The sequence below is a fragment of the Jaculus jaculus genome, chromosome 8 (assembly GCF_020740685.1).
Source record: "Jaculus jaculus isolate mJacJac1 chromosome 8, mJacJac1.mat.Y.cur, whole genome shotgun sequence".
Taxonomy (NCBI): domain Eukaryota; kingdom Metazoa; phylum Chordata; class Mammalia; order Rodentia; family Dipodidae; genus Jaculus; species Jaculus jaculus.
In genome coordinates, this window is record NC_059109.1 from 63,214,653 (window position 1) to 63,238,448 (window position 23,796).

The 23,796-nt window shown below is 38.6% G+C and overlaps 1 protein-coding gene across 1 annotated transcript in view; it reads left to right on the forward strand.

Annotated features, from left to right (window-relative positions):
• Atp8b4 (ATPase phospholipid transporting 8B4 (putative)) overlaps positions 1 to 23,796 on the forward strand; it is a 310,406-nt gene that overhangs the window by 42,487 nt on the left and 244,123 nt on the right. The window contains 1 exon segment of the mRNA XM_045157629.1: positions 2,466 to 2,524. Within this exon segment, the coding sequence (XP_045013564.1) occupies positions 2,466 to 2,524 (59 nt within the window).

Genomic DNA, 23,796 nt, shown 5'->3' on the forward strand with positions numbered 1-23,796 from the left:
TTTTGTTTTTTTCTTAGGTTGGGTCTCCCTGTAGCCCAGGCTGACCTGGAATTCACTATGTAGTCTCAGGGTGGCCTTGAATTCATGCTGACCTTCCTACCTCTGCCTCCACAGTTCTGGGATTAAAGGTGTGTACCACCATGTCCAGCTAGATACTTCTTTTTTTTGGTGGTGCTGGGAAAGGTACCTAGGGGCCTTATACATGTCTAGGCATGCTCTCTGTCACTAAGTTATATCTCTAGCTTCAAATAGAGATACCTTTGAGAAAAAAAGGAAGACTAATGATTATATTGCAAAGGTAATAGATGTAAACTGGGACTATCATTCTCTTCATACCACTCTCAATCTTCATACTTCTGACTGAATTTGGGCCTGACCTGAGCCTCCCTAGGAGGAAGAACCAATTTAATTCAGTAACATTTGGTTTTTCTTTTTTAGTCATAATGTTCCCTTCTTTCTAGTTTATAAGCTTTCTTCAAAATTGGTGACTGTTTACTAGGAATAAATTTCCCTTTAAATATGCTTCCTGAAATTTCACTGAGACCTGAGCAGGCAGGCAGGTAAAAAAGCATACTCATTTTGGCCCTTTTACCTCTTTTATTCCACCTTACACATGTTGACTTACTATTTTTATACAACCATATTTACACCACTTTACTCCTTCTTGGGGTCAAAAGAATTAAGTGTAGGAGTGAAGTTCCATTGGTAGATCATAAATCCCTTGGCAATCAATTTCCTTTCCTTACTGAAGTTACATTTCCCATAAAATATAAAATGTCAGGCTTTGTCATTGAGCCTCTGAGACATTCTCAATTGGAATTGTTATGGGAGATTTGTTTCTAGCACCCTCTTCTTTCATGATGTGACTCATTGTGAAGATGTATTCATATCTTATCAACTGTAGTAGTATACAGAGGAAAGTTAACTCTGGCAAAGATAATTGAGGCCTAGAATAGTTGGGCTAATGGCAGAAAACAGTGGATTTCAAATAAAAGCTGACATTTTACAGAGTTTAATGAAAGGATGCAAAGTCTTCTGCCAGAATCAAACCATGGAAGCCCAGTTCAGAGAGCTATTGAATACCGAAAGTACAGAAGCAAAGGTTGATCACAAGGATTTCAAGTTGGGAAGAGGACTTTCTGGGTCTAATCAAGTTTTATGGGATAAGATCAATGTGAAAACCAAGAAGAGAAGTGAATTTATGTTGACCCACCACAGGGATTACCTGATGGCTTTGGGAGGAGCTGGTACCAATCTTTGCAACATGTGGTCAAGTTGTTGGGAATATGGTTCCTACTTAGTTCATAGTCAAGATTCTGCTTGGAATAGGTAAAATTAACACAGAATTATAGATTATGCTCTTGAATGTGCTTCATATAAATTTAAAATTTGGAAATGTGCATGATCTAAGGCAAGCTCAATTAATATTCAAATTAATATCATGACTTTTAGTGTAGAGCCAAAGTTAATCTATAAATTCCATGCAGCATGCTGGAAGGCCAGGTAAACTCTTGTAATTCATAAAGAGCCCTTCATCCCACCTTCTGAGTAATACCTGTTGTCTCCTTGTCAGTAGTTTTCCTGGTCTTGGGTCAAAGTGGATATAAAAGTAACTTGCCTAGCTTTTTAAACTTTTACAATCCCTCTCCCTCCACTCTGAGTTTTGACTTTCTTGCTTGGTATTTTGCTATCAGGAACAAAGACAGGGTATGCTTTTATAGGAAGGGTTTGACATGTCTCTTTCAGGTGGGTGGTTGAATGGTGCTTTATGGTGGGTTCTGAATTTCAGCTAACAAAAGGTGAAGGCTGACCCAGGCATTGCCAACAGTTGCCGTCACTCCAATATTATTCTTAGCAGCAATTTGGTGACTGAAATTTAAACACAAGAATAAGCACATGGAATTAACTGGATTAGACAGGCAAGGAAGAAACCATGTATGTGAAAGGCAAACAGACAGTACACCCCACAAGTGGTAAAAACCCACATGTAACCTCAAACTCATTTGTCATTAGTTAGGACAAACCCTTCATACTAAGACATGGCAAAAGAACATGCTACCCTCAGTATGAAGCATGTACTGCTGGGGTTTCTGGACACTGTTACATTTTGTGAATATTTTTGGAAAAAAATCATTTTCAGAGTACATTTGGCTTTCTGTGAGTCTCCCTCCTTTTGGAACTCCATGAAGTTAAGAGAAAAGGTCTCTGTGGAATCAAAGGACATGGAAAACTAGAGACACATAATGTTTTTCTTTGTGGATATCATTAAAAAGACATCATTGGGACTATTTAACACTGTTCTAACATATAGGTTGGAAAAAAAGCTAATGTCCTTCCTTCGATTTCAAGGGCAAAATTTCTGGCAACCTTAATGACAATCAAAGTTACCTAAGTGAAGTTCTTTAATGAGTTATGTATCTCTGTGGTTCTGAAATTTAATTTCATACCTAATTTTTTTCTTTTAGAAGTGGAACGAGTGGTGAAAGCCAATGACCGTGGATATAATGAAAAGTTCCAGTATGCGGTGAGTCAGCATTCTAACACATAGTGTTTGGGAAAGGTCTTCCCCTAAAGACTGTAAGTAAGGGTTACTCTTTTGTAGAGTCTTTTGAACACTAAAAACTTTCTTTCTTCTTTTTCTTTTCTTTTTTTCAAAGTAGAGTCTCACTCTCTCTTCCAGGCTGACCTGGGATTCACTATGTAGTCTAAGGGTACCTTAAAACTTGCAGTGATCCTCCTACCTCTGCCTCCTGAGTGCTCGGATTAAAGGTGTGCACCACCATGCCTGGCCTAAAATCTTTCTTTATTGGTCCATTTTACTTTTATTTTTTTGAGGTAGGGTCTTACTCTAGCCCAGGCTGACCTGGAATTCACTATGTCACTTCAGGGTGTCCTCGAACTCATGGTTATCCTCCTACCTCTGCCTCTGGGTGTTGGGATTAAAGACATGCACCACCATGCCTGGCCTATTTTATTTTTATTTTTAAAAATATTTTTATTTATTTATTTGAGATAGACACACACGGGGGGGGGGGGGAGAGGGAGAGAATGATAGAGAAAATGGCATGCTAGGACCTTCAGCCACTGCAAATAACTCCAGATGCATGTGCCATCTTGGGCATCTGGCTTACATGGGTCCTGGGGAATCGAACCTGGGTCCTTTGACTTTGCAGGCAAGCACTTTGACTGCTAAGCCATCTCTCCAGCCCTATTGGTCCATTTTAAAAGTGAGATGCCACATGCTTTCATAAATACAGATTTTAGTAACATTTAAAAACATCTATAATTTCTGATGTCACAGTCATTAGTGACTTGGAATCCACTATGTAGTCTCAGATTGGCCTTGAACTCACGGTGATCCTCCTAACTCTGCCTCCCGAGTGCTGGGATTAAAGGAGTGCACTACCATGCCTGGCTTTAGAAGATTACTTTTCAAAGTCTTGATCTTAGGGAAAAACCTGTGATTTCTCTTTTACTAGGGATAATTATGTATTTAAATACCTGGCTGTATTTACTTGTTTCCAAATGTAAAACAAGTGTTTTTATTCTGTGAGTAGAGACTTCATAAACAAAGCTATATTTTATTTCTATTATGTAAGATTACATAACCTTTTCTATGAGGTCTTTCAGTCTTACAAAGAAGTATGGGAAATAATATTACACTTGTGTGGCCACCCCCAGGTTCAGATGATGTTAACAGTTTTTCATATTTTCTTTTAAAAGTTTGAGTAAAAGCACACAGATGTGCCACTGTATTTTCTTTAGGTTTTCCTACTAGAAACAAGGCAGATTCTGCATGCCAATCACTGAGTGAAAATGTGCCAAGGAGGAAGAAAAATTCATTATGGTTTGGTAGAACTGAAATTGACAACAAAAGTTGAGAATTGGGAAGTTACCAAGCACCATGGCCATAGGCATCTCCGCTTTAAAGATCACTGTTGTGGCTCACTGGGAACTGGGTGAACACCTGGCCTTTACTTGGGAACTTTCAATAGAATATATGACTATGAAATGAGCTATAGAGTCTCTCTCAGCTTCCGTCTGCTCAGACACAAACTGGGGCTAAATAAAGCAACTACTAGACTTATATAAGAGGTAAGGTAGAATAATATACAGCAATCCTATAAGCTAGTCTTTGCATAGCTAGGATTTGAACTTATGACTGAAGTATGATGAACTTTGTAACCACTTACATATGGAATATTAAGAATGGCAGCTGTGGCTGGAGAGATTGCTCAGTGGTCAATATGCTTGCCTGCAAAGCCGGATGGCTTGGGCTTGATTCCCTGCTCCCCATGTAAAGCCTGGTGCACAGAGTGGCACATGCATTTGGAGTTCATTTGCAGTGGCAGGAGTCCTGGTATGCCCATTCTTTCTCTTTCTTTCCCTATCTTTTTCTCTTTCCCTCATTCCCTTTCTCCTTCTCTCCCTGCAAATAAATTTAAAAAATTACAAAAAAGAAATGCAGCTACCTGGAGCCATTTGTTCAATCTTTCCCACTTTAAAGGACATTACCATGAATGAGACTATATTTGGAGAGATCCCAGAGTAAATTGTCTTACCTATTAGAGAAGTGATATTCCTGCCAAAAAACTGAAAAGTAAATGGGAAGAAGCCTGAACTCATTATAAAAAGATAAAAGGAGAAATGGTGAAGAGCCCTCAGATACAGTGGAAAGGAAGTTTTAGATAGATTAGATAGACTGAAGTTTGAATCCTGGTCTCTTCCATGGCTAACTTATTATCTGTTCTGTTTATTTCTCTATCAGGTATTTTACTCATGAATTGGGAGAATTCATAGGTAATTTTCTTATTGGGTTATTTACTGAAGGATTAGATTTTTAAAATTTTATTTATTAGAGACAGAGAGAGGGAGATAGGAGGAGGGAGAATATGAGTGTGCCAGGTGCTCTAGCCACTGCAAATGAACTCTAGACACATGCACCACCATGTGCATCTCACTTATGTGGGACCTGGTGAATCGAACCTGGGTCCTTAGGCTTCATAGGCAAGCGTCTCAACTACTAAGCCATCTTTCAATCCCAGGATTAGATTATTTTAGTAAAATATCTGATAATAACACTAATATTTATCACATGCTTATTGTGTACCATATTTTTATATGGATTTTTCTCTTAAACTTAACATAGCTCTTGACAAGTTCCACAGTAAATTTTATAGTCTGTCTAAAGCACTAGATAAAGTTAAAATAGTGGTGATAATGTTAAGAAGATACTGAGAAACTGGATAAACTTATAAACTGTTTGTATCAGATGTCTTCTCCAAAAACAGACAAATGTGGGATTCTGGAGATGTGGAAGGTGCTGATAAACTGTGTAGATGATGCAGTATGGGAGAAAGCCATGCACCTAAAAGGAGACAATTAGGGGTCTAAATGATTGTGGTAGTTGAGACCATCTTCCCAGATGAGCCCATCTACATTAATAATAATTCAGTGAGATACTTACAGACTTCCCGCTCTGTGCAAGGCATTTGCAGGAAAATGTCTTACAACCTTAGCATAGATATTGACAGATACACTGTTAATAGTGCCAGTAATACTAGTAAAGGTAATGATGACATGTTAGTACTTGCATTGCTAACCATATGAAAGTAATGGTTCTAGGCACTTTACTAAAGTATTTAGTCTTACAGTTTCATGAAATACTTGTTTTCAGTCTCACTTTTATATATGAAGACAATGAGGCATAGAAAATACATATGAGTGACTTGCTCAAGGTCACACAGTTAGATAATGGATCCCAACCAGATAGCTGCCATTTCGGTTGTGTATTAGGCACTTTGCACATATTTAAGTTTTCTGCAAAACCCACCCAGCTGAAGCATTTGGCACTGCATGTAACAATCCACCCAAACCCTACCACTGAAAGGTGGCAATGCAGCAATGCAGAGATCCTTCATACTGGCTAGATTCCAAAGTCTATGATTTTGTCTGTGATGTCCTGTTTTGATCACTTCCTGGAAAAAAATGAACAAAACAATCACATTAAAAACAAAACAGGGCTGGAAAGATGGCTCAGTGGATGAATGACCAAAAGCACTTTTTTAAAAAAAATTAATTTATTAGTTTTCTTTTCAGCAAATACAGGCAGTTTGGTACCATTGTTTAGGCTCATCCATGATCTACCCCCTCCCATTGGACCCTCCTTGTTGATGTAAATGGATCGTGCATTGTGGAGTTAGCCCACAGTTATTGGTACGATAAATGTCTCTGCATATCATGACCCAACATGTGACTCTGACATTCTTTCCGCCCCCTCTTCTGCAAAATTTCCCTGAGCCACGTTGGGTTCATTTTTGGTCTGCAAAAGCACTTTTGAGAGTTAAAAGGATGAGAATATAAACAAAAGACAAGGTTAATGATTTTACATAAAATTAATTGGTAAAGTAGACAATTGCTAGGCAAATTATTAGCTAAATTGGGTAAGATCTGAAAGGCGGAAAATGTAAAATTACATAAGGAGTTTCAGACTCTAAGGAAGTAGGATTGGAGAGTAGAAGAGAGCAAACCCAGCACTAGAGTTATTATTCTCATTAGAAAGGGCTTCAAAGCCGGGCGTGATGGCGCACGCCTTTAATCCCAGCACTCGGGAGGCAGAGGTAGGAGGATTGCCGTGAGTTCTAGTTCACCCTGAGACTCCATAGTGAATTCCAGGTCAGCCTGGGCTAAAGTGAGATCTTACCTCGGAAAACCAAAAAAAAAAAAAAAAAGAAAGGGCTTCAAAGCCTTCTTGGTTAATAATAGGAATGAATAATAGAAGTATTAAATTGTGTAAGTGAGCCAAATAGCCAGATTCATTATCCCTGTTAAGAGGAACTGAGAGTGGATGGCAGAAATTGTGAAAGCACTTAGAGATATTCAAATGTGCTGATGTCAAGAATGTTAGAAAAAATGTTAGGATTGATTGTGGCTATTTTCTGTTTTCATTAGAAAATAAATAAATAGTGAAGGGTAACACAGGTTTCTACTGCTCTCCCTCTCTCCCCTGCACTGCTCTTCTCTCAGGCCTAGTCATACTTTGTCTCTGTTTAATTCTCTTGAACTTGACTGCATTTGAGAAATATGAGCTCATTTGCATGATAAGAAATCTATCATTCCTTAACTGCAATCTCTTAACTGAAGCCAAATACCTTGCTAATTTTATCTCAGTATATCATGCACAAAGTGGACTGGGAAGCTCCCAAGGAAGCGTTCTCTTTTTCTTTTTTCTTGAGCTGCATTATGGATCCTGTTCAGGAAGGGCACAGTCCAATATAAATTAATGAACCTGTAACCAAATAGTTTTCCAACTTATAAAACAACTCTCCCGGGCTGGAGATATGGCATAGTGGTTAAGATGCTTGCTTGCAAAGCCAAAGGACCCAGGGTTGATTCCTCAGTACCCATGTGGTGCATGTGTCTGGAGTTATAAAACACCTCTTCCATCAAAAATCATAATTCTTTTTTTTTCTTTTTCTTTTTCGAGGTAGGGTCTCACTCTAGCCCAGGATGACCTGGGATTCACTATGTAGTCTCAGGGTGGCCTCGAACTCACGGCGATCCTCCTACCTCTGCCTCCCAAGTGCTGGGATTAAAGGCGTGTATCACCACACCCGGCTAAAAATCATAATTCTAATACAATAATTTATTTCTACAATCTTACAATGTCTGTGATAATGTGGTTTTTGGATAGAGTCTATTATTATTATGCTTTTTGGGACTCATAGAGCAGTTTTCACTTGGATTCTCCTGAGTGTCATAGTTACCTTCTCATTTCTGGAACAAAGCACCCAACCAAAATCTGCAGATGGTTGGGTGTGGTGGTGCACGCCTTTAATCCCAGCACTCGGGAGGCAGAGGTAGGAGGATTGCTATGAGTTTGAGGCCACCCTGAGACTCCATAGTGAATTCCAGGTCAGCCTGGGATAGAGTGAGACCCTACCTTTTTTTTTTTTTTTTTTTTTTTTAATTTTGGCTTACAGTCTCAAGGGGAAGCTAGCTACATGACGGCAGGGGAAAGGATGGCATGATCAGAGGCTGGACATCACCTCTGCCACAGCAGGTGTAAATCAGCAGCAGAAGATGAAACTACATTATGGCAAGGAAGAGCTAGCTATAGCACCCCTAAGCCCACCCCCAATAACATACCTCCTCCAACAAATCTGCACCTCTCAAATTGCCATCAGTTAGGGACAAAGTATTCAAAGCACATTAGTTTTTCGAGGACATCTAATTTAAACCACCACACCTCCATAGACTCATGTATTTGAATACTTAATCCCCAGTTGGTGGTGCTGTTAGAGAATGTTGTGGAATTGTTGAAAGGTGGAGCCTTGCTGGAGCAAGTGTGTCACTGGGAGTGGGTATTGAGGTGACATAGATCAGTCCTGCTTACTATTATTCCTCTCTCTCTACTTCCTGCCATTGGTGTGATGATGCCAGCGATGCTGGTTCCATGCTCCCGCCATACTTTCCCTAAATCATGGGATTGCTTCTAGATTAGAATCCACAAGCAACTTATTGATTTACACAGTGCTGAGATTGTCAATGCTTCCAACAGCATTGAGCCATGGGTGGAGGTTTAAGTCACCATTTCAGATGCCTAAGTCAATTATTTTGATAAACTGACTTATTCAGTTAAAAATGCTAATTATAGAAAGCAAAGAAAATATATTTAAAGCTATAAGAAGAAACAAGTCACATATAAAGATAGACTAATCAGATAGTAGTTGATTATTCAGTGGAAATTTCAAAAGCCATAAAAGGTAAGGATGATGTATTTCAATTTATAAAGGACATGACTACTGTACCAGGCAAATCTATATGTGTAAGTGAATGAGAAAGAAGTCTCTATGATAAAAGAAGGCACAAGAAATTTATGATCATAGGCTAGAGAGATGGTTTAGTGACTAAGGCACTTTCCTACAAAACCTAAGGACCTATGTTTTACTCTCTAGGTTCCACATAAGCCAGACACACAAAGTGATACAAGTGTACAAAGTTGCATATGTGCACAAAGTGGCACACATGTCTGGAGTTAGTTTGCAGTGGCTGGTGGCCCTGTTTTGCTAATTCTCTCTCTTCTTTCTTGCATAAAAGGCCAGTCTGTTGGGCTTCCTCTCTCTCTCTCTCTCTCTCTCTCTCTCTCTCTCTCTCTCTATATATATATATATATATATATATATATATATATATTTATACACATATACACATACATATATATATTTACACACACACACGTATAAATTTATGACTACTAAGTCAGCTCTGTAGAGGATACTGGAAAGAATACTTAGACTGAAGAGAAGGGTCACTACATTCAAGAAGCTACAGGAAAAAAGAAACAATGCTAAAAGTCAGTTATTGAGCAAATGAAGAGTAAGAAAATAACAAAAACCACAAAATCATCAACATGACAGGGATTAACACAAACTTTTCAATAATAACTCTGAGTACTAGTGGCCTCAACTTCCCAATAAAAAGGCAAAGACTAGCAGATTAGATTACAAAACTGGGTCCTATTTGCTGCCTCCAAGAACATACTTCGCCATCAGAGACAGATACTACCTCAGGTGAAAGTATGGGTCAAGGCATTCCAAGCAAATGAAACTGGGAAACTACAATCATTATTTTAATATCCAACAAAATAGATTTCAAACCAAATTTAGTCAGAAGAGATAAAGTTATTTCATACTGATAAAGGGAACAATACAGTAAGAGGAAATTACAATTCTAAGCATATACACACTGAACACAGGTACACCCAATTTTATAAAACAAGTTGGGGGAAAAACTATACAAAATGATATAGGCCTGATAACTAAAATTAAGACAAGCCTCTCACATTTTTGACCTTTTCAGATGCCTAAAATCAATGGAAAGAAAAGACCCTAAATATCTTCTCTTTTTCATGGAGCATTTAACTTTTAAAGTCAATTTGAGTACACATGACATGCAAATTATTATTTCCAAATTTTGATGTTTTACTTTCAAACTCACCACTAACAAGCAGGCCATACTCCAGCCATAGATTATTACCTTATAAATATAATGACTCACCCTACATGTTAGGAACATAGGCAGTTTTATATGAACAGTATTTCCTAAGTTAAATACTGAGGAACAACTGTATAATCGTATCTCAGGATCAAATTGTGATAAGCTCAGTGTGTGTAATACTGACAAACATATTAGTGTCACGGTAAGTGCAACATTACTTAGCCTCATATACAGAGGAAATACCCTGAGCCATGGCATAGTAGAATCCAAGTGATCCTGGAAATCAACATAACACACAAGGACACTATTGTTGAAACAAAGGAGGAGGAACTCAAAATAACATCTAATGTCTTCTATAAGCAATTGGAAAGTGTAAAGAATCCAGTTGAGTTACCAGGCATGCAGCTACTCTGCTAAGCATAAACTCAGTGGCATTGGCAAAATGTCTTGCAGATATACAGGCAAAATGCACTTCCTTACAACTAGTTAGCAAATCCCTCAAAGGTTATACACCACACACAGACTCATGGTCTTACTGGAACCTTTTGACCTGGATAGAGACTGGCTGGCATGACTTGACCAGTGCAATCTGGTCACATCTAAAGGAAACATTGTTGGTACCTCTAGCAATTATATTTAGATTGTACATACCTAAGACGTGTGTCTTCAGCCTCTGTTGTGTGTCATGTAGTTAGAATATACTATTCCTCCTGTTGCACAGCTGCTGAGCCTTGCACCCAGGAGTCAGGGTGAACTGATGAGAACAGGTTAGATCTGCTCTGGGTTACTCTATGCTATGTGGAGCAACAGTTTCCAAGCTGTGATACCCTTGAATTACTCCATTTTATAAAGTAACAGTTTTGATTTGTTACCCTTTTCTTGAAATATAAGTGCCAAGATAGAATGACACTTACATTAGTTACTTTTGTCATTGTTGTATGTTGAGGACAGGCTGTGCTTTACTCTAAATTACTCCATATTGTGTAAACAGTGGCTTTTCAGACTGTGCCTTGCCCTGAGGGACTCTATTTTACAAGCAGCTCTGACCTCATTTTCAGGGTGGAGGAGAACCCTGTACATGGGAGGGCTCACGAACTGCACCATCTGTTAGCACTGTCCACATTGCACAAACTGATAGATGACCTAGTCCTAGCAGGATACATGTGCCACCCTATACGTCTATCAGGATGAATTATGACTATAGAAGCACATGGGTCTGTATTAAAGTCATATCAGCTGGGCATGATGACACATGCCTTTAATCCCAGCAGTCAAAAAGCAGTGGTAGGAGGATCACCATGAGTTCAAGGCCACCCTGATACTACATAGTGAATTCCAAGACAGCTTGGGCTAGAGCGAGACCCTACCTCGAAAACAAAAGAAAACAAAAACAAAAGCAAAAATATCATATCAGAAAAACCAGGCCTAAGAACTTATCAGACATAACACATTGAGAAATTGGTGTAACTCTCTCATCTGGACCTCCTAAAGAAGTGGACACCTAGCATTACAGCAGTGACAGCCACTATTGACTGACCACTGTGTGTGTGTGTGTGTGTGTGTGTGTGTGTGTGTGTGTGTGTGTGTGTGTGGTTTACATTCCCTTCTCAATCACCATCTCCCATCTGTCTGTTTGGACATATTGTCTATCCATCCTTCCATCCAATCATATGTACCCGGTCCTTCCTTTCATGTCACGTTGTCCCTGAAGCTCAGCTCTGCTCCTATGGTGGCCACCTAGCACATGCAGCAGCTTCTCCAGCCTCTCCAGCGGGGTATCTCAACAATAAGCAACTGCCGCATTTCTATCACTTTCCTAGTTTCTGGCCCCTCAGGCCTCTTTGGAGCTCTTTGTCTTTTTACTGTTCTGTAGTCATTCTGTAACCTACATCTATACATACTTACATACACACATACATACATTCATGCATACATATATATGTAAATAGCTGGGGGCTGGAGAGATGGCTTAGCAGTTAAGCACTTGCCTGTGAAGCTCAAGGACCCTGGTTTGAGGCTCGATTCCCCAGGACCCACATAAACCATATGCACAAGGTGGCATATGCATCTGGAGTTTGTTTGCAGCGGCTGTAGACCCTGGTATGCCCACTTTCTCTCTCTCTCTATCTGCCTCGTTCTCTCTCTGTCACTCTCAAATAAACAAATAAAAATAAACAAATAAATTTGAGTGATTTGAAAGTTAGCATTAGAAATGTAACTAAGATTAGGATAAAAGAACCTGTTTTTGCCTTGGTCAGGGCTGTCAAGAAAAGAGGGAGTACCTGGCAAATTGCTGCCATTGAAACCATACCTTGTGAATTTATTATTTTTTAAAAATTTTTGTTATTTATTTATTTGAGAGCTATAGACACAGAGAGGGAGAGAGACAGACAGACAGAGAGAGAGAGAGAGTGTGCCAGGGCCTCCAGCCACTACACTCCAGATGTGTGCACCCCCTTGTGCATATGGCTAACGTGGGTCCTGGAGAATCAAGCCTCGAACCGGGGTTCTTAGGCCTCACAGGCAAGTGCTTAACCGCTAAGCCATCTCTCCAGCCCGCCTTGTGAATTTATTGTTATTCAACATTGTTATTCAAGTGTGTCTTTCTAGCAAATGAGAATTTATTGTTATTTTGCAGATAGACACAAGCACGCTCATCTGTGCTTCTGACATAGTGTGCTCACTACAGTGAATAATTAACTGATAGAGACTGCTTAAGTGAGGAAAGGTTTATCTGGGTTCATGGCTTAAGAAACCGCGATTATTTTCCTTGGGAAACTCTTGGTATGTCAACATGTTAGGATACATGTCCTGTGCTTTGATCTCAAGCCTAAGGGGAGTTTGGGTTTTGGTTTCTCTTTTCCTTCTGGGGTAAGGGAGTTCTCTTTCTTGTCTTCTTGAGTGGCAGAGTTGCATTGCAGCAGGCCATAGGTCCTCACCAGTAGGCCTGATGGCCAGCACAACTCACAATTTGTGCATCAACTAGAGTGCAAATGATGATAATGGTGATAAGTTGGGGTGAGTCATAAAAGGTGCAGTTGACTTGCGTTTGTTGAGTTTTATTGTATTGGGGCATCACCATAGTAATATTGGCTTTTTAGCAAACATTGAAAATGCCTTCTGCTTTATGTGCTGTTAATATCTGTGTATATTACTGTAAGTTCTCTATGACAGATGGTTCTATTTTCCTTTATAAGTAATTTACTTGTAAGAGAAAATGTGTTTTTTGGACATCTCTCAAATTCATTTTCTTTCTTTTAAAAAATATTTTGTTTATTTATTTATGAGAGAGGAAGAGAGAGAGAGAGAGAGAGAGAGAGAGAGAGAGAGAGAGAGAGTAAGAGCACACCAGGGCCTCTACCCATTGCAAATGAACTCCAGACACATATGGCACCTCATGCATCTGCTTTGTGTGGGTACTGGGGAATTGAATCTGGGTCTTTAGGCTTTGCAGGCAAGTATTTCTTAACTGCTAAGCCATCTTTCCACCCCATTTTCTTTCTTGATTCAATTCAATTTGAGAAAGCATAAATGTTTTAACTTTTTGACACCTTATTTAAGTAGTGGAATTCATGGGCTAAATGTTTGCGTGATTCCTTGTTTTTTGTTTTTAATTTGGTTTGCTTGTCTTTAAATTCCTAAGTGTTCTAAAATAGAAAATTTAAATGATTAAAGAATCTAGTTAAATCCTAAGACTCTAAGTTGTGTTTTATTTTCTGGATCCAGGATAAAGATATTTCAGTATTCTCCTAAACTAGCTTCTATTCCATTTGCCTTGTGAAGTAAATTTTTAGCAAACTCACATAGATTACATATATTCTTACTTTTGCTTTCTTCATTGCAGTGATCGGAAATTGAAGAGTCTCCAAGTAATAAGCAATTGAAATTAGAAGAGTTAAACTGGGCAATTTCTTTTTAAAATGTATTTATTTACTTTACTTGCATGTGTGTGTGTGTGTGTGTAGGTGCACCAGGGTCTCTTGCTACTGCAAATGAATGCCAGATGCTTATGAACACTAGACATATGTGCCACTTTTTGCACTGAGTTTTACATAGGTGGCTGGGGAATTGAACTCTGGCCAGCAGGCTTTGTGAGCAAGTGTCTTTATCTGCTGTGCCATCTCCCAAGCCCTGTAGAGGAATTCTGATGATAGAATCTTGAAGCTTTATTATAGCTGGCTATTGTGGAATAAGTTTCAGCTAAGACTAACAAATCAAAAGACAGAGCAGGAAGAAAAGTAACTTCCCTTGTATGGAGAACTACAAATTATCTTCCTTTGTGACTTATGAAATGAATCCATAAATCATTCTGTTGAGGAAGTTGGGCAACTTCAGTAACCACTGAGAGGAATGAAAAAACTACCATTTCCAACGGTCTTAAAGTGCTCTTTTTCTTTTAATCATGTTTTGTACTTTTCTTTACTGGCCCAAATGATATGGTACTGTGATCATACCGTTAAAAATGGCACTATTTGTCATATCTTACAGATTTTTTAGTTGAGAGACTAATCAATTATTCATGTAAAAATATAGTCTGTAATTCATGTCCACTCATATGAAATCAGTGATATTATTATTGCATTTTATATGGGATTTTTGCTTCTTTTTTTTCGACAAAAATACATATTATTGGTATGATATTTTAAAATAGATCTATATTGTGGAATGGCTAAATGAAGTTAAGTCACACATGTATTGCCTAACATATTTATCATTTGTGGTAAGAACACTTAGAATCTATTTTTAAAAGATTTTTGAGATAGTGCCTCATGCTGCAGCTCAGATTAGTCTAGAATTTACTATATGGACCAGACTAGTCTCAAATATAGTACATGGTTTCTGATAATATAAGCTACTCAGGCATTAAAGTTAAAATTGAAACTTTATAAACTACCCTAGGAGTTGGTTTAGGGTTATCAATGTGTTTAATAATGTTTCTGTGTTGTGGGACTTTAAGGTTGTAGTTGTAAGGATATGTGTGGAATATCGTAAGAATGTTTTGGCTCCAAAAGTGGGAGAACTTTCTTTGAGGAATTAGTATAGAACAGCAAGCAAGCATGTCTGCACTGATGATCTAAGTTTGTAGCTGCTGCTATCCTAGACTTGGTTTCTCTAGCAGTCCTGATTGTTCTGGGATTTATGTGTGTTCTTGGTTGTAAGTGGATTTTGTGTCCAGGTGTCATGTAGACATGTGGGATGGTGATATCAGTTTGTGCCAATTATCTGTAAGTATGGGAAACAGATATACTGTTTATATAAAAGGAAAAACCTAACTGACTTCTGTAATGTCAAGTTAACTTATATTTGTTGTAGAAATTTAATATGACATTATCTTTTTAAAACTTTCCAACCTAACCCTCCCTACAGAATGCCAACTATATATCCAGTTTGTTTTTATATCCCTCTTAAGGTGTGGACCTCCCTACCTCCCCAAACACCTTTTCTGTTTTTGGCTATGTTTTGCTTTAATGGGTTTATATTCATTACACATAGTACTGGATCCCATAAGGCCATTTTCATACAAGTATATAACATAGCTTTTCTTTGGAAAGCAAAGTAGAACCAATGTGTCCCCTGCTTCACATGACAACTCTTCTGATGTTTGTGTTTAAATGTTCACACATGAGCTCAGTGGGTAAGCTAATTTCTGGACCAAGCAACTGGAATTCCACTTCCTTTTAATAACCTCTTATAGTGTGGGTTTTAAAAATCAAAGTTGCTATTTGACCAACTTAAATTAGAGCAAAAAATATTAATGTAGTCTGAGATTGCACTAGTCTTTTGGAAATTGACTCCTATTAACCTCACTTCCATTGTTAACAAAAGAAATTACTCACTCTCTCATTAAATACCTTTTATTATTGTTTCATATACATACTTAACTAAGCATTCCTTATCACTAGAGACCTCTCTACAGATTGCTTTTGGCTCCATTAATAATTGCATCTTGTTTACTTAACTAGTTTCAATTTCTATAATTAACTGGTCTTGCCTTCAACTCAATATTTATGTAATTATGTTATATTATTGCTCTCTGTTATTGTAAGCAAAAATGTTTTTGAGGAAAAAAAATACATTTATTAAGCTGGGTGTGGTAGCATGAGCCTCAGATCACAAGTTCAAGACCTGCCTAGGCTACAGGGTGAATTCAAGGCCAGACTGGGCAAACTAGTGAGAACTCTCCAAAAAAAAAAAAAAAAAATGCTGGGCTGGAGAGATGGCTTGGTGGCTTGGTGGTTAAGTGCTTGCCTATGAAGCATAAGGACCCTGGTTCAAGGCTCAATTCCCCAGGACCCACATTAGTCAGATGTACAAGGGGGCACACGTGTCTGGAGTCGTTTGCAGTGGCTGGAGGCCCTGGTGTGCCCATTCACTCTCTCTCTCTGTCTCTATGTACTTCTTTCTCTGTCTGTCAGTTTCAAATAAGTAAATAAAAATAAACAAAAAAAGTAAAAAACATATCAGTGATAAAGCTGAGTTTCAGAGTGTTTACCGAGCATATGTGAGACTCTATGGTCAATACTCCCTACCATAGAAAATTCTCTGATAGTCTTAGCTTAGATAACTATATGAAAGCAGGATGGATGAGTGACTCAGGGAGTGCTAAAGATGCTTTCCCAAGTCATGTTTCTGTCATTTGTGAAGCCACCTAGTCCTATATTTGATATTTCAAATACTCTTGTGGGTCAAATACTACAAAACCATGATTGTCCAAAACAAGACATTTTTGAGGCTAGGAACACAAATATGCTGGACTTCTTTATGATGTTTTACAGAGAAAGCATCATTAAGATTTTTCTAGATAAACAAAAGAAGCTAAAGAATCATTTGATTTTCTTTTCTCTTAAGTTCTATTATGACAAAATCAATAAACTGTGTCTTGTGTTAAATAATAAAATCCATATTTATGGTAGTACCTATTTCTTTTTGACAAAAGTATTTCTCTAGGTTATGTACTGGAGGTTCTGAATTATGAATAGTGATATTAACTCACATTGGCCCTTATAAATGGAATTGCTTACTTTCCAAGTATTATTTTGTGTTTTTTTCCATTTGGGATTACTAGCCATGAATTGAGTAATTACCAAGTGTTTATCACTTTGCTAAATGCTTTAGAGACCTAAAAATGTAAGATGAGGTCTTAGCCTTTGGGGATTTGGTATTCCCTTGTGATTCTGAGGTAATTTCATATGTATAAATAAAATAACAGTGTAAAGCATTGCAAAGTTAAGCATGAAACCGAGTGATTTTAGTAATCTATTTACTATTTACTGTACCTGAATAGGGAAGAGAATTTTGAAGACAATGTTTCCAAAAATGTCTTTTGAAAACTTAAAAGTATAGTATAATACTACTTTTCATTTGTTCAGTATAAAAGGTGTGTCTTGTTTTGAAAACTAATCAATTTGCACTGCACTTTGAATTTCTATCTGAATTTGGGATACTAGTTAACTCCAGGAAACTGCCAGTCAGGTTTAATCCAATCTAAACCTAAAGTAACTCAAGGAAATGATGAATTAGTTGAAAAGTAATTCTGAGACATTCTGGAACTGGATGCTATGAATTTGAAAGGCAGTACATTTTTTGTTTGTTTAATACAAATGTGAATTATATATATGCTTATTAAAATAAATACTTGAAAGATTTTGATATTAGAAATAGTCTGTTTATGTTTCATCAAAAAAGAGTTATCAAGAAGTTCCTGAATTGTTCAGGGTCTATATATTATTGCCTATTCAAATGATGTATGTTGGCTATATAGTTTTTAAAATGTTTATTTTCACTTAAAAATATTATTTATTTTTTATTTATTTGAGGGGGGGGAGGGAGAGGGAGAGAATGGGCAGGCCAGGGCCTCCAGCCACTGCAAACAAACTCCAGATGCATGTGCCCCCTTGTGCCTTATGTGGGTCCTGGAGAATCGAACCGGGATCCTTTGGCTTTGCAGGAAAATGCTTTAACTGCTAAGCCATCTCTAAAATGTTTATTTTCAAACAGAGACAAAAGAGAGAGAGAGAGAGAGAGAGAGAGAGAGAGAGAGAGAGAGAGAAAGAGAGAGGGAGAGAGAGACGGAGGGAGGGAGGGAGGGAGGGAGGGAGGGAGGGAGGGAGGGAGAGAGAGAGGACATACCAGGTCTTCTAGCTACTGCAAGCAAACTTCAGATGCATACCCCACTCTGCACATCTGGCTTTTTGTAGGTGCTAGGGACTCAAACCCCAGTCGTTAGGCTTTGCAGCAAGCCTCTTAATCACTGAGCCATCTCTCCAGCTCACCTCCGAACCCTGTGCATTAGATTCCCAGCCAGCAGCGAGCCTCTAGTCCTGCTTTCTCAGCACTTTGCTCTCAAACAGAAACATCCAACAAACATGAATCCAGGTAGTTTGGATGTGTTTGAATTTGTCTGTGAAGGAGCTAAAGACTAGGGAAGGATAGGACTGTTATAGGAGTGAGCACTTAGGAATCTCACTGTAGGAGTGGCATCATGCACTTCCTGGCCGGTGGCTAGCATTTAAGAAGAAAATTACAACCCTTGAGGGTGTTGTTTGAGGTAGTATTGTTTATGTAGAACCCTGCCAGGCATGTCCAACCTTTTGACATTGCAACACGACCTTGTCATTTCTTTCTTTCTATAAAGTTCATGTTTTAGAACGACACAATCAAGTTTTAAAAAAATCACAAAAATACCTCATACTGTTTTAAGTAAGTTTACAACTTTTTGTTGGGTGGCATTCTTAGCTATCCTGGGCCGGATTCACCCAGCGGGCTTGAGTTGGATGTAGCACTATTACTCAAAGTGTGTTATTACAATCCTCCAGCCCTCTGGGAAATTCTTTATGGATACCCTTCCTTGTTTACGGGACTTTTCCATTGTGTCTTGTTATTAATCCCTGAAGTCCTGCCTGAAGCCTGGCCTAGTTCCCAGACTGTGCAGCAGCATGAACATGGTCTAATCTTTAGTCCTCATAAACAAAGAAGCTTATAGGTACTAAATTGCCCAAAAGTTACATGTAGTTCAGGAAATGATTCTGTCTAATCTAGGCCCTAGATCAGCTCACAGAGATGCCCACTCTGCTCTTGGACTGATCTGAAGGATTGAAGGACAAGGGATAGGGCAAAACAGAGCCTTCCTTCTTCATAGTGGAGGCTAGATCTATAAGAAGGAGGCATGCAGGAGTCCTCACAAAATAAACAGGAGGTATAAAGAGCGCCCAGGATGTTCCATCAAGCTGCCATACAAATATAGCCTCACTTTAGGTTCTATTCTTTTATGTCCCCCTCCTTAATTGTATCGGAATTTTAAATCCTTTTACAGATATCTCAAAATGTTAACATTTTGTTTTGGAACTATCTAAAATGTTGTAAGTGTCTAAACATCCTGGACAAAAAAAAACCTTAGTGTGATTAAATTAATCTCAGAGGGAAATTTAATTTGTTCCTCTGATAATTGTCCAAAATTAGTTCTTTGTAGATAAATCACTATTCACTGGACATTCTCTAGCTCTAGAACAGTCTTTCAGATGCTGAAACACTAAACCCAGGCCTGAGGGCAGAAAAGAGAACAAGATTGTGATGGTTGTCAGGCAAATTTCCTCTGGGGGAGACAAAGGCCCAGGCGTTCTCATAGCCGTCATTTCTGAGAGCTAGATGGGAAATGAGCTCCTGAGACCAGCCTGGCAACACACTCCCTGGATTGGAAGGGCTGAAAGTGACTGCTGTGCCTGATTGAATTAATGTGAGCCTGTCACTGTATTACAAAGAACAGTGAATCCTTACCCACAAGACACCCTGACGACTCCTTGTTGATAATTCATGCTCATAAAACACATAGCATTTGAACACAGGACTCTAAGAAACATTGTTACCATAGGCCACTCTCATAACTATTCTCAACCTCAGTTTCCACATCTGAAAATGGTGCTGAAACATTCATAACTCCCTGGATTTTCTTGAGGATTTTACTGAACTGACATGTGTACAATGTTCATCACAGCTTGGCATACATAGAAAGACAAGACCTGCTAACTGGTGTCATTGTATGATGAAGAGAGAGCAATGCCTAGAAAGCCATATATTCTCTATTTTGTGCCCAAGTTTTTTTGACACATGGGTCATCCTCATTTCCTTTGACCACAACTGTGCTTAGACTATCTTCAAAGTTTTTAGTATGATACTTACTTGTCAAAAGAAAGTAAACAGTGAGTATACCTCTACATATATGCATACATTGTTTTTACTAACGATACAGATGTGTAGGTACATATATGCATGTAATTATACATGTGTATGCACACACAGATTATATGCACATATATGTACATGTACACATGTGTTGTCTGATAAAAATATATAGCAAACATATGTAGTAAAGAAAACCTGTGCATTAATCATTAACTTTAAAAAAATTTTTTTTTGTTCATTTTTTATTAATTTATTTGAGAGTGATAGAGGGAGAGAAAGAGACAGAGAGAGAGAGAGATTGAGAATGGGCACGCCAGGGCTTCCAGCCACTGCAAACGAACTCCAGACGCATGCGCCCCTTTGTGCATCTGGCTAACGTGGGTCCTGGGGAACCGAGCCTTGAACCGGGGTCCTTAGGCTTCACAGGCAAGCACTTAACCACTAAGCCATCTCTCCAGCCCAATCATTAGCTTTTTTAACTTTTAAGCTTTTAGTTAAAAAGTATGCATAGTAGTTCCTCCCCCCACCCCTGTAACCCAAAGGATTCTTCTGGACACCTGTGGAGGGATGGGCTCCACTGGGGACCACACACTGCCACAAGTCTTATAAGGCAAGGTAATTTTAGGTTTTATAAACTGGAAATTCATGCAAGAAGGCTACTTAAGGACATTTTGGAAAGCTTGGGGCTCCTGTTCCATTGCTCACAGTTTGCACAGCAGTGACTATGTCCTTCAATGATGACATTAATTTACACATTTATTTTCTGCTTGTTCATGCATTCCTTGCCTTTCTTTTCACAACTAAACTGCAACCTTGACCCATGAAGGTAGGGACTTTGTCATTTTTTATGTCTACAGCCCTGACACAATGACATAGTGTCTGATCATGGCTCTCCCCAAAAATAAACTGGATGAACAATGAACATTGCAGAAAGATGTATCCTCTGCACCTTCTCTTTCTATAACATTCTTATGCACTTGGCTGGGAGCCCAAGCTCAGGGAAATGTTGAGCTTCTGGTTTGTAGGCAGCTCTCTACACAGCTCCTTCTTCAGTGGAACTTCCCTCTACAATATTTATTGGTGAACACGCCCATTTCTCCATTCCTCTCACCCAGAGCCCTGAGGACTGTGCACCCAACAACACAGTATTTGACTAATACCAAGGAGCTGTGGTTCTGCCTGGTACTGATGAGGCACTAGTCTGACTTCCAGCCTGTTTGCTCCACACTTGCATTCTTGCGTAAATGCGGGTGTTTCACAGGTTTCCTGAATGGTGCAAATGTGTTTTTGCCACTTCCTCTTTTATGCAAGCACTCTGTGGACACAGTTTCTGTTTAGGTTTTATTTTAGGGCTTAGAGATAATCTCCCCCATAACAGTCAGATTATTTCTTTCCCAAGAACCTAGGTTGTATCATAACAATATTATATCTGACTTCTCTTGTGGCAGGAAAAGCTAGACATTTTCCCTTCAAGCTCCCGGTAGTTATTTTTTATAGCTATATGGCATAAAATGCCTCATGAAATAAAGGAAGATCATTTTTAAATAATGTTTTAATTAATTAATTTATTTTTATTTATTTATTTATCTTTGGTTTTTTGAGGTAGGGTCTCACTGTAGCCCAGGCTGGAATTCACTATGGAGTCTCAGAGTGGCCTGGAACTCATGGGGATCCTCCTACCTCTGCCTCCCGAGTGAGTGCTGGGATTAAAGGCGTGTGCCACTATGCCCGGCTTTAAATAATGTTTTTTTTTTTATATTTTTATTTAGTTATTTGAGAGAGAATGGGCATGCCAGGACCTTCAGCAGCTGCAAATGAACTCCTGACACTGTGAGCTCCCTTGTGCATCTGGCTTACATGGGTTGTGGGGAATTGAATCTGGGTCCTTTGGCTTTGCAGGCAAGTGCCTTTACTACTACTAAGTCATTTCTCCAGTCCAGGAAGATATTTTGATCATATTGAAGCTATGATATTCATTGAGAAAACTGCTGAGGTTTTGCCCAAGGGATTCTTAGATGCTGGCACCAATGAGTTCATGGAGGTTTATATTCTGTAATGCATTCTATAAGGTAACAATAGAGAAAAAAAAAGATATACTGTTAGATAGATGTAGCACAACAATGTGCAACCTTGAATATGTTGTTCTGGGAAACTGAGTTTCACAGAGATGACACCAGAGATAGAGTAGAAAAATCAGAAAATTTATTCATGTTGACATGGACTCAAGAGAATAACTTCCAAAGCCTGAGCACTGAGCTCTGATGGCTGAAAGGTTTTATAGACACTGTGGCAGGCAGTTTGACATCATTTTCAATTTATTATATGAATAGTGGGTTACAAGTTTCTAATGTTACATGATTTTTAGGGCACAAAGAGAAAACTCCTTAGCAATAAATCAGTGATAAGAAAGGACAAATGTAGAACAGAAAGCTATTTGTTCAGGGGTGTTTGTGTCTATGGCTGCACTAACTAGATAACATACAAGCATAGTGCAGGTGCATAGATATGGAGTAAACTCAAGGTCATGCTGCCTCCCTGGTAAAGCTCATGCAATATAAACTGTTACAAATATTTTGTACTTTTTATTTATTTAAGAGAGAGAGAGAGCGAGTGAGCATGGGAACACCAGGGCCTTTAGCTACTTCAGACAAACTCCAGATGCATGCACCACCTTATGTATATGGGCTTTATGTGGGTACTGTGAATCGTACCTGAATCCTTTGGCTTTGCAGGCAAGTGCCTTAACTGCTAAGCCACCACTCCAGCCCTAGAAAATGTTTTAGATTATCATCTGAGACTTTGTTAAATTTCTTCTACCACATGTTATTAATACTCTTGCCTGGTGTTAGGTTGATTGGGAGTAAAAGAAAGAAATAAATTCATGTAAGCAATAAAAGAGGTAAATAGAACATATAATTAAAAATCTAGAGATCATGGAACCTCAGGAGAGACCTGTTTTAATTTCTTTTTTTTTTTTAAAGATAGGTCTCATTATGTATTATAGACTGACCTGGAACTTACCATCCTCCTTCTTACCTTCTGAGAGCTGAGATTATATATATGTCACCACACCCATTTCTAATTTCTTTTTGTACATTTCTTGGACATACATACATCTTAAGTGTTTAATTTGTGCTTAGCAGCCTCCACACTCATGGCCCCAAGATGCAAATAGTCATCCCAGGGCAACTTTCATTCAGATTGGAATGCAACCAGAAAACACCAGAATTGGCATAAGTCATGTGACCAGTCTGAACTCAAAATTGTAATTAGGAGGATGAGATCAAAGGGCTTTGACCTTAGAGTAAAATAGATGGAGTCAAATCCATCCTGATGGAGTACTGTTAGTGAAGTGGGAAGGAGAAATAGTCAAATGTTTGTTATACCTGGCATTAACTGTGACTCTCTTGCCCAATGAGTTGTGAATATTTGAGCTGAAGCTTTAATGTGTAGTTGTTGACTTTCAGAGACTTCTCTTTTTTTTTTTTAGTTTTTTCTGTTCATTTTTATTTATTTATTTGAGTGTGACAGAGAAAGAGGCAGAGAGAGAGAGAGAGAGAGAGAGAGAGAGAGAGAGAGAGAGAGTGCCAGGGCTTCCAGCCACTGCAAATGAACTCC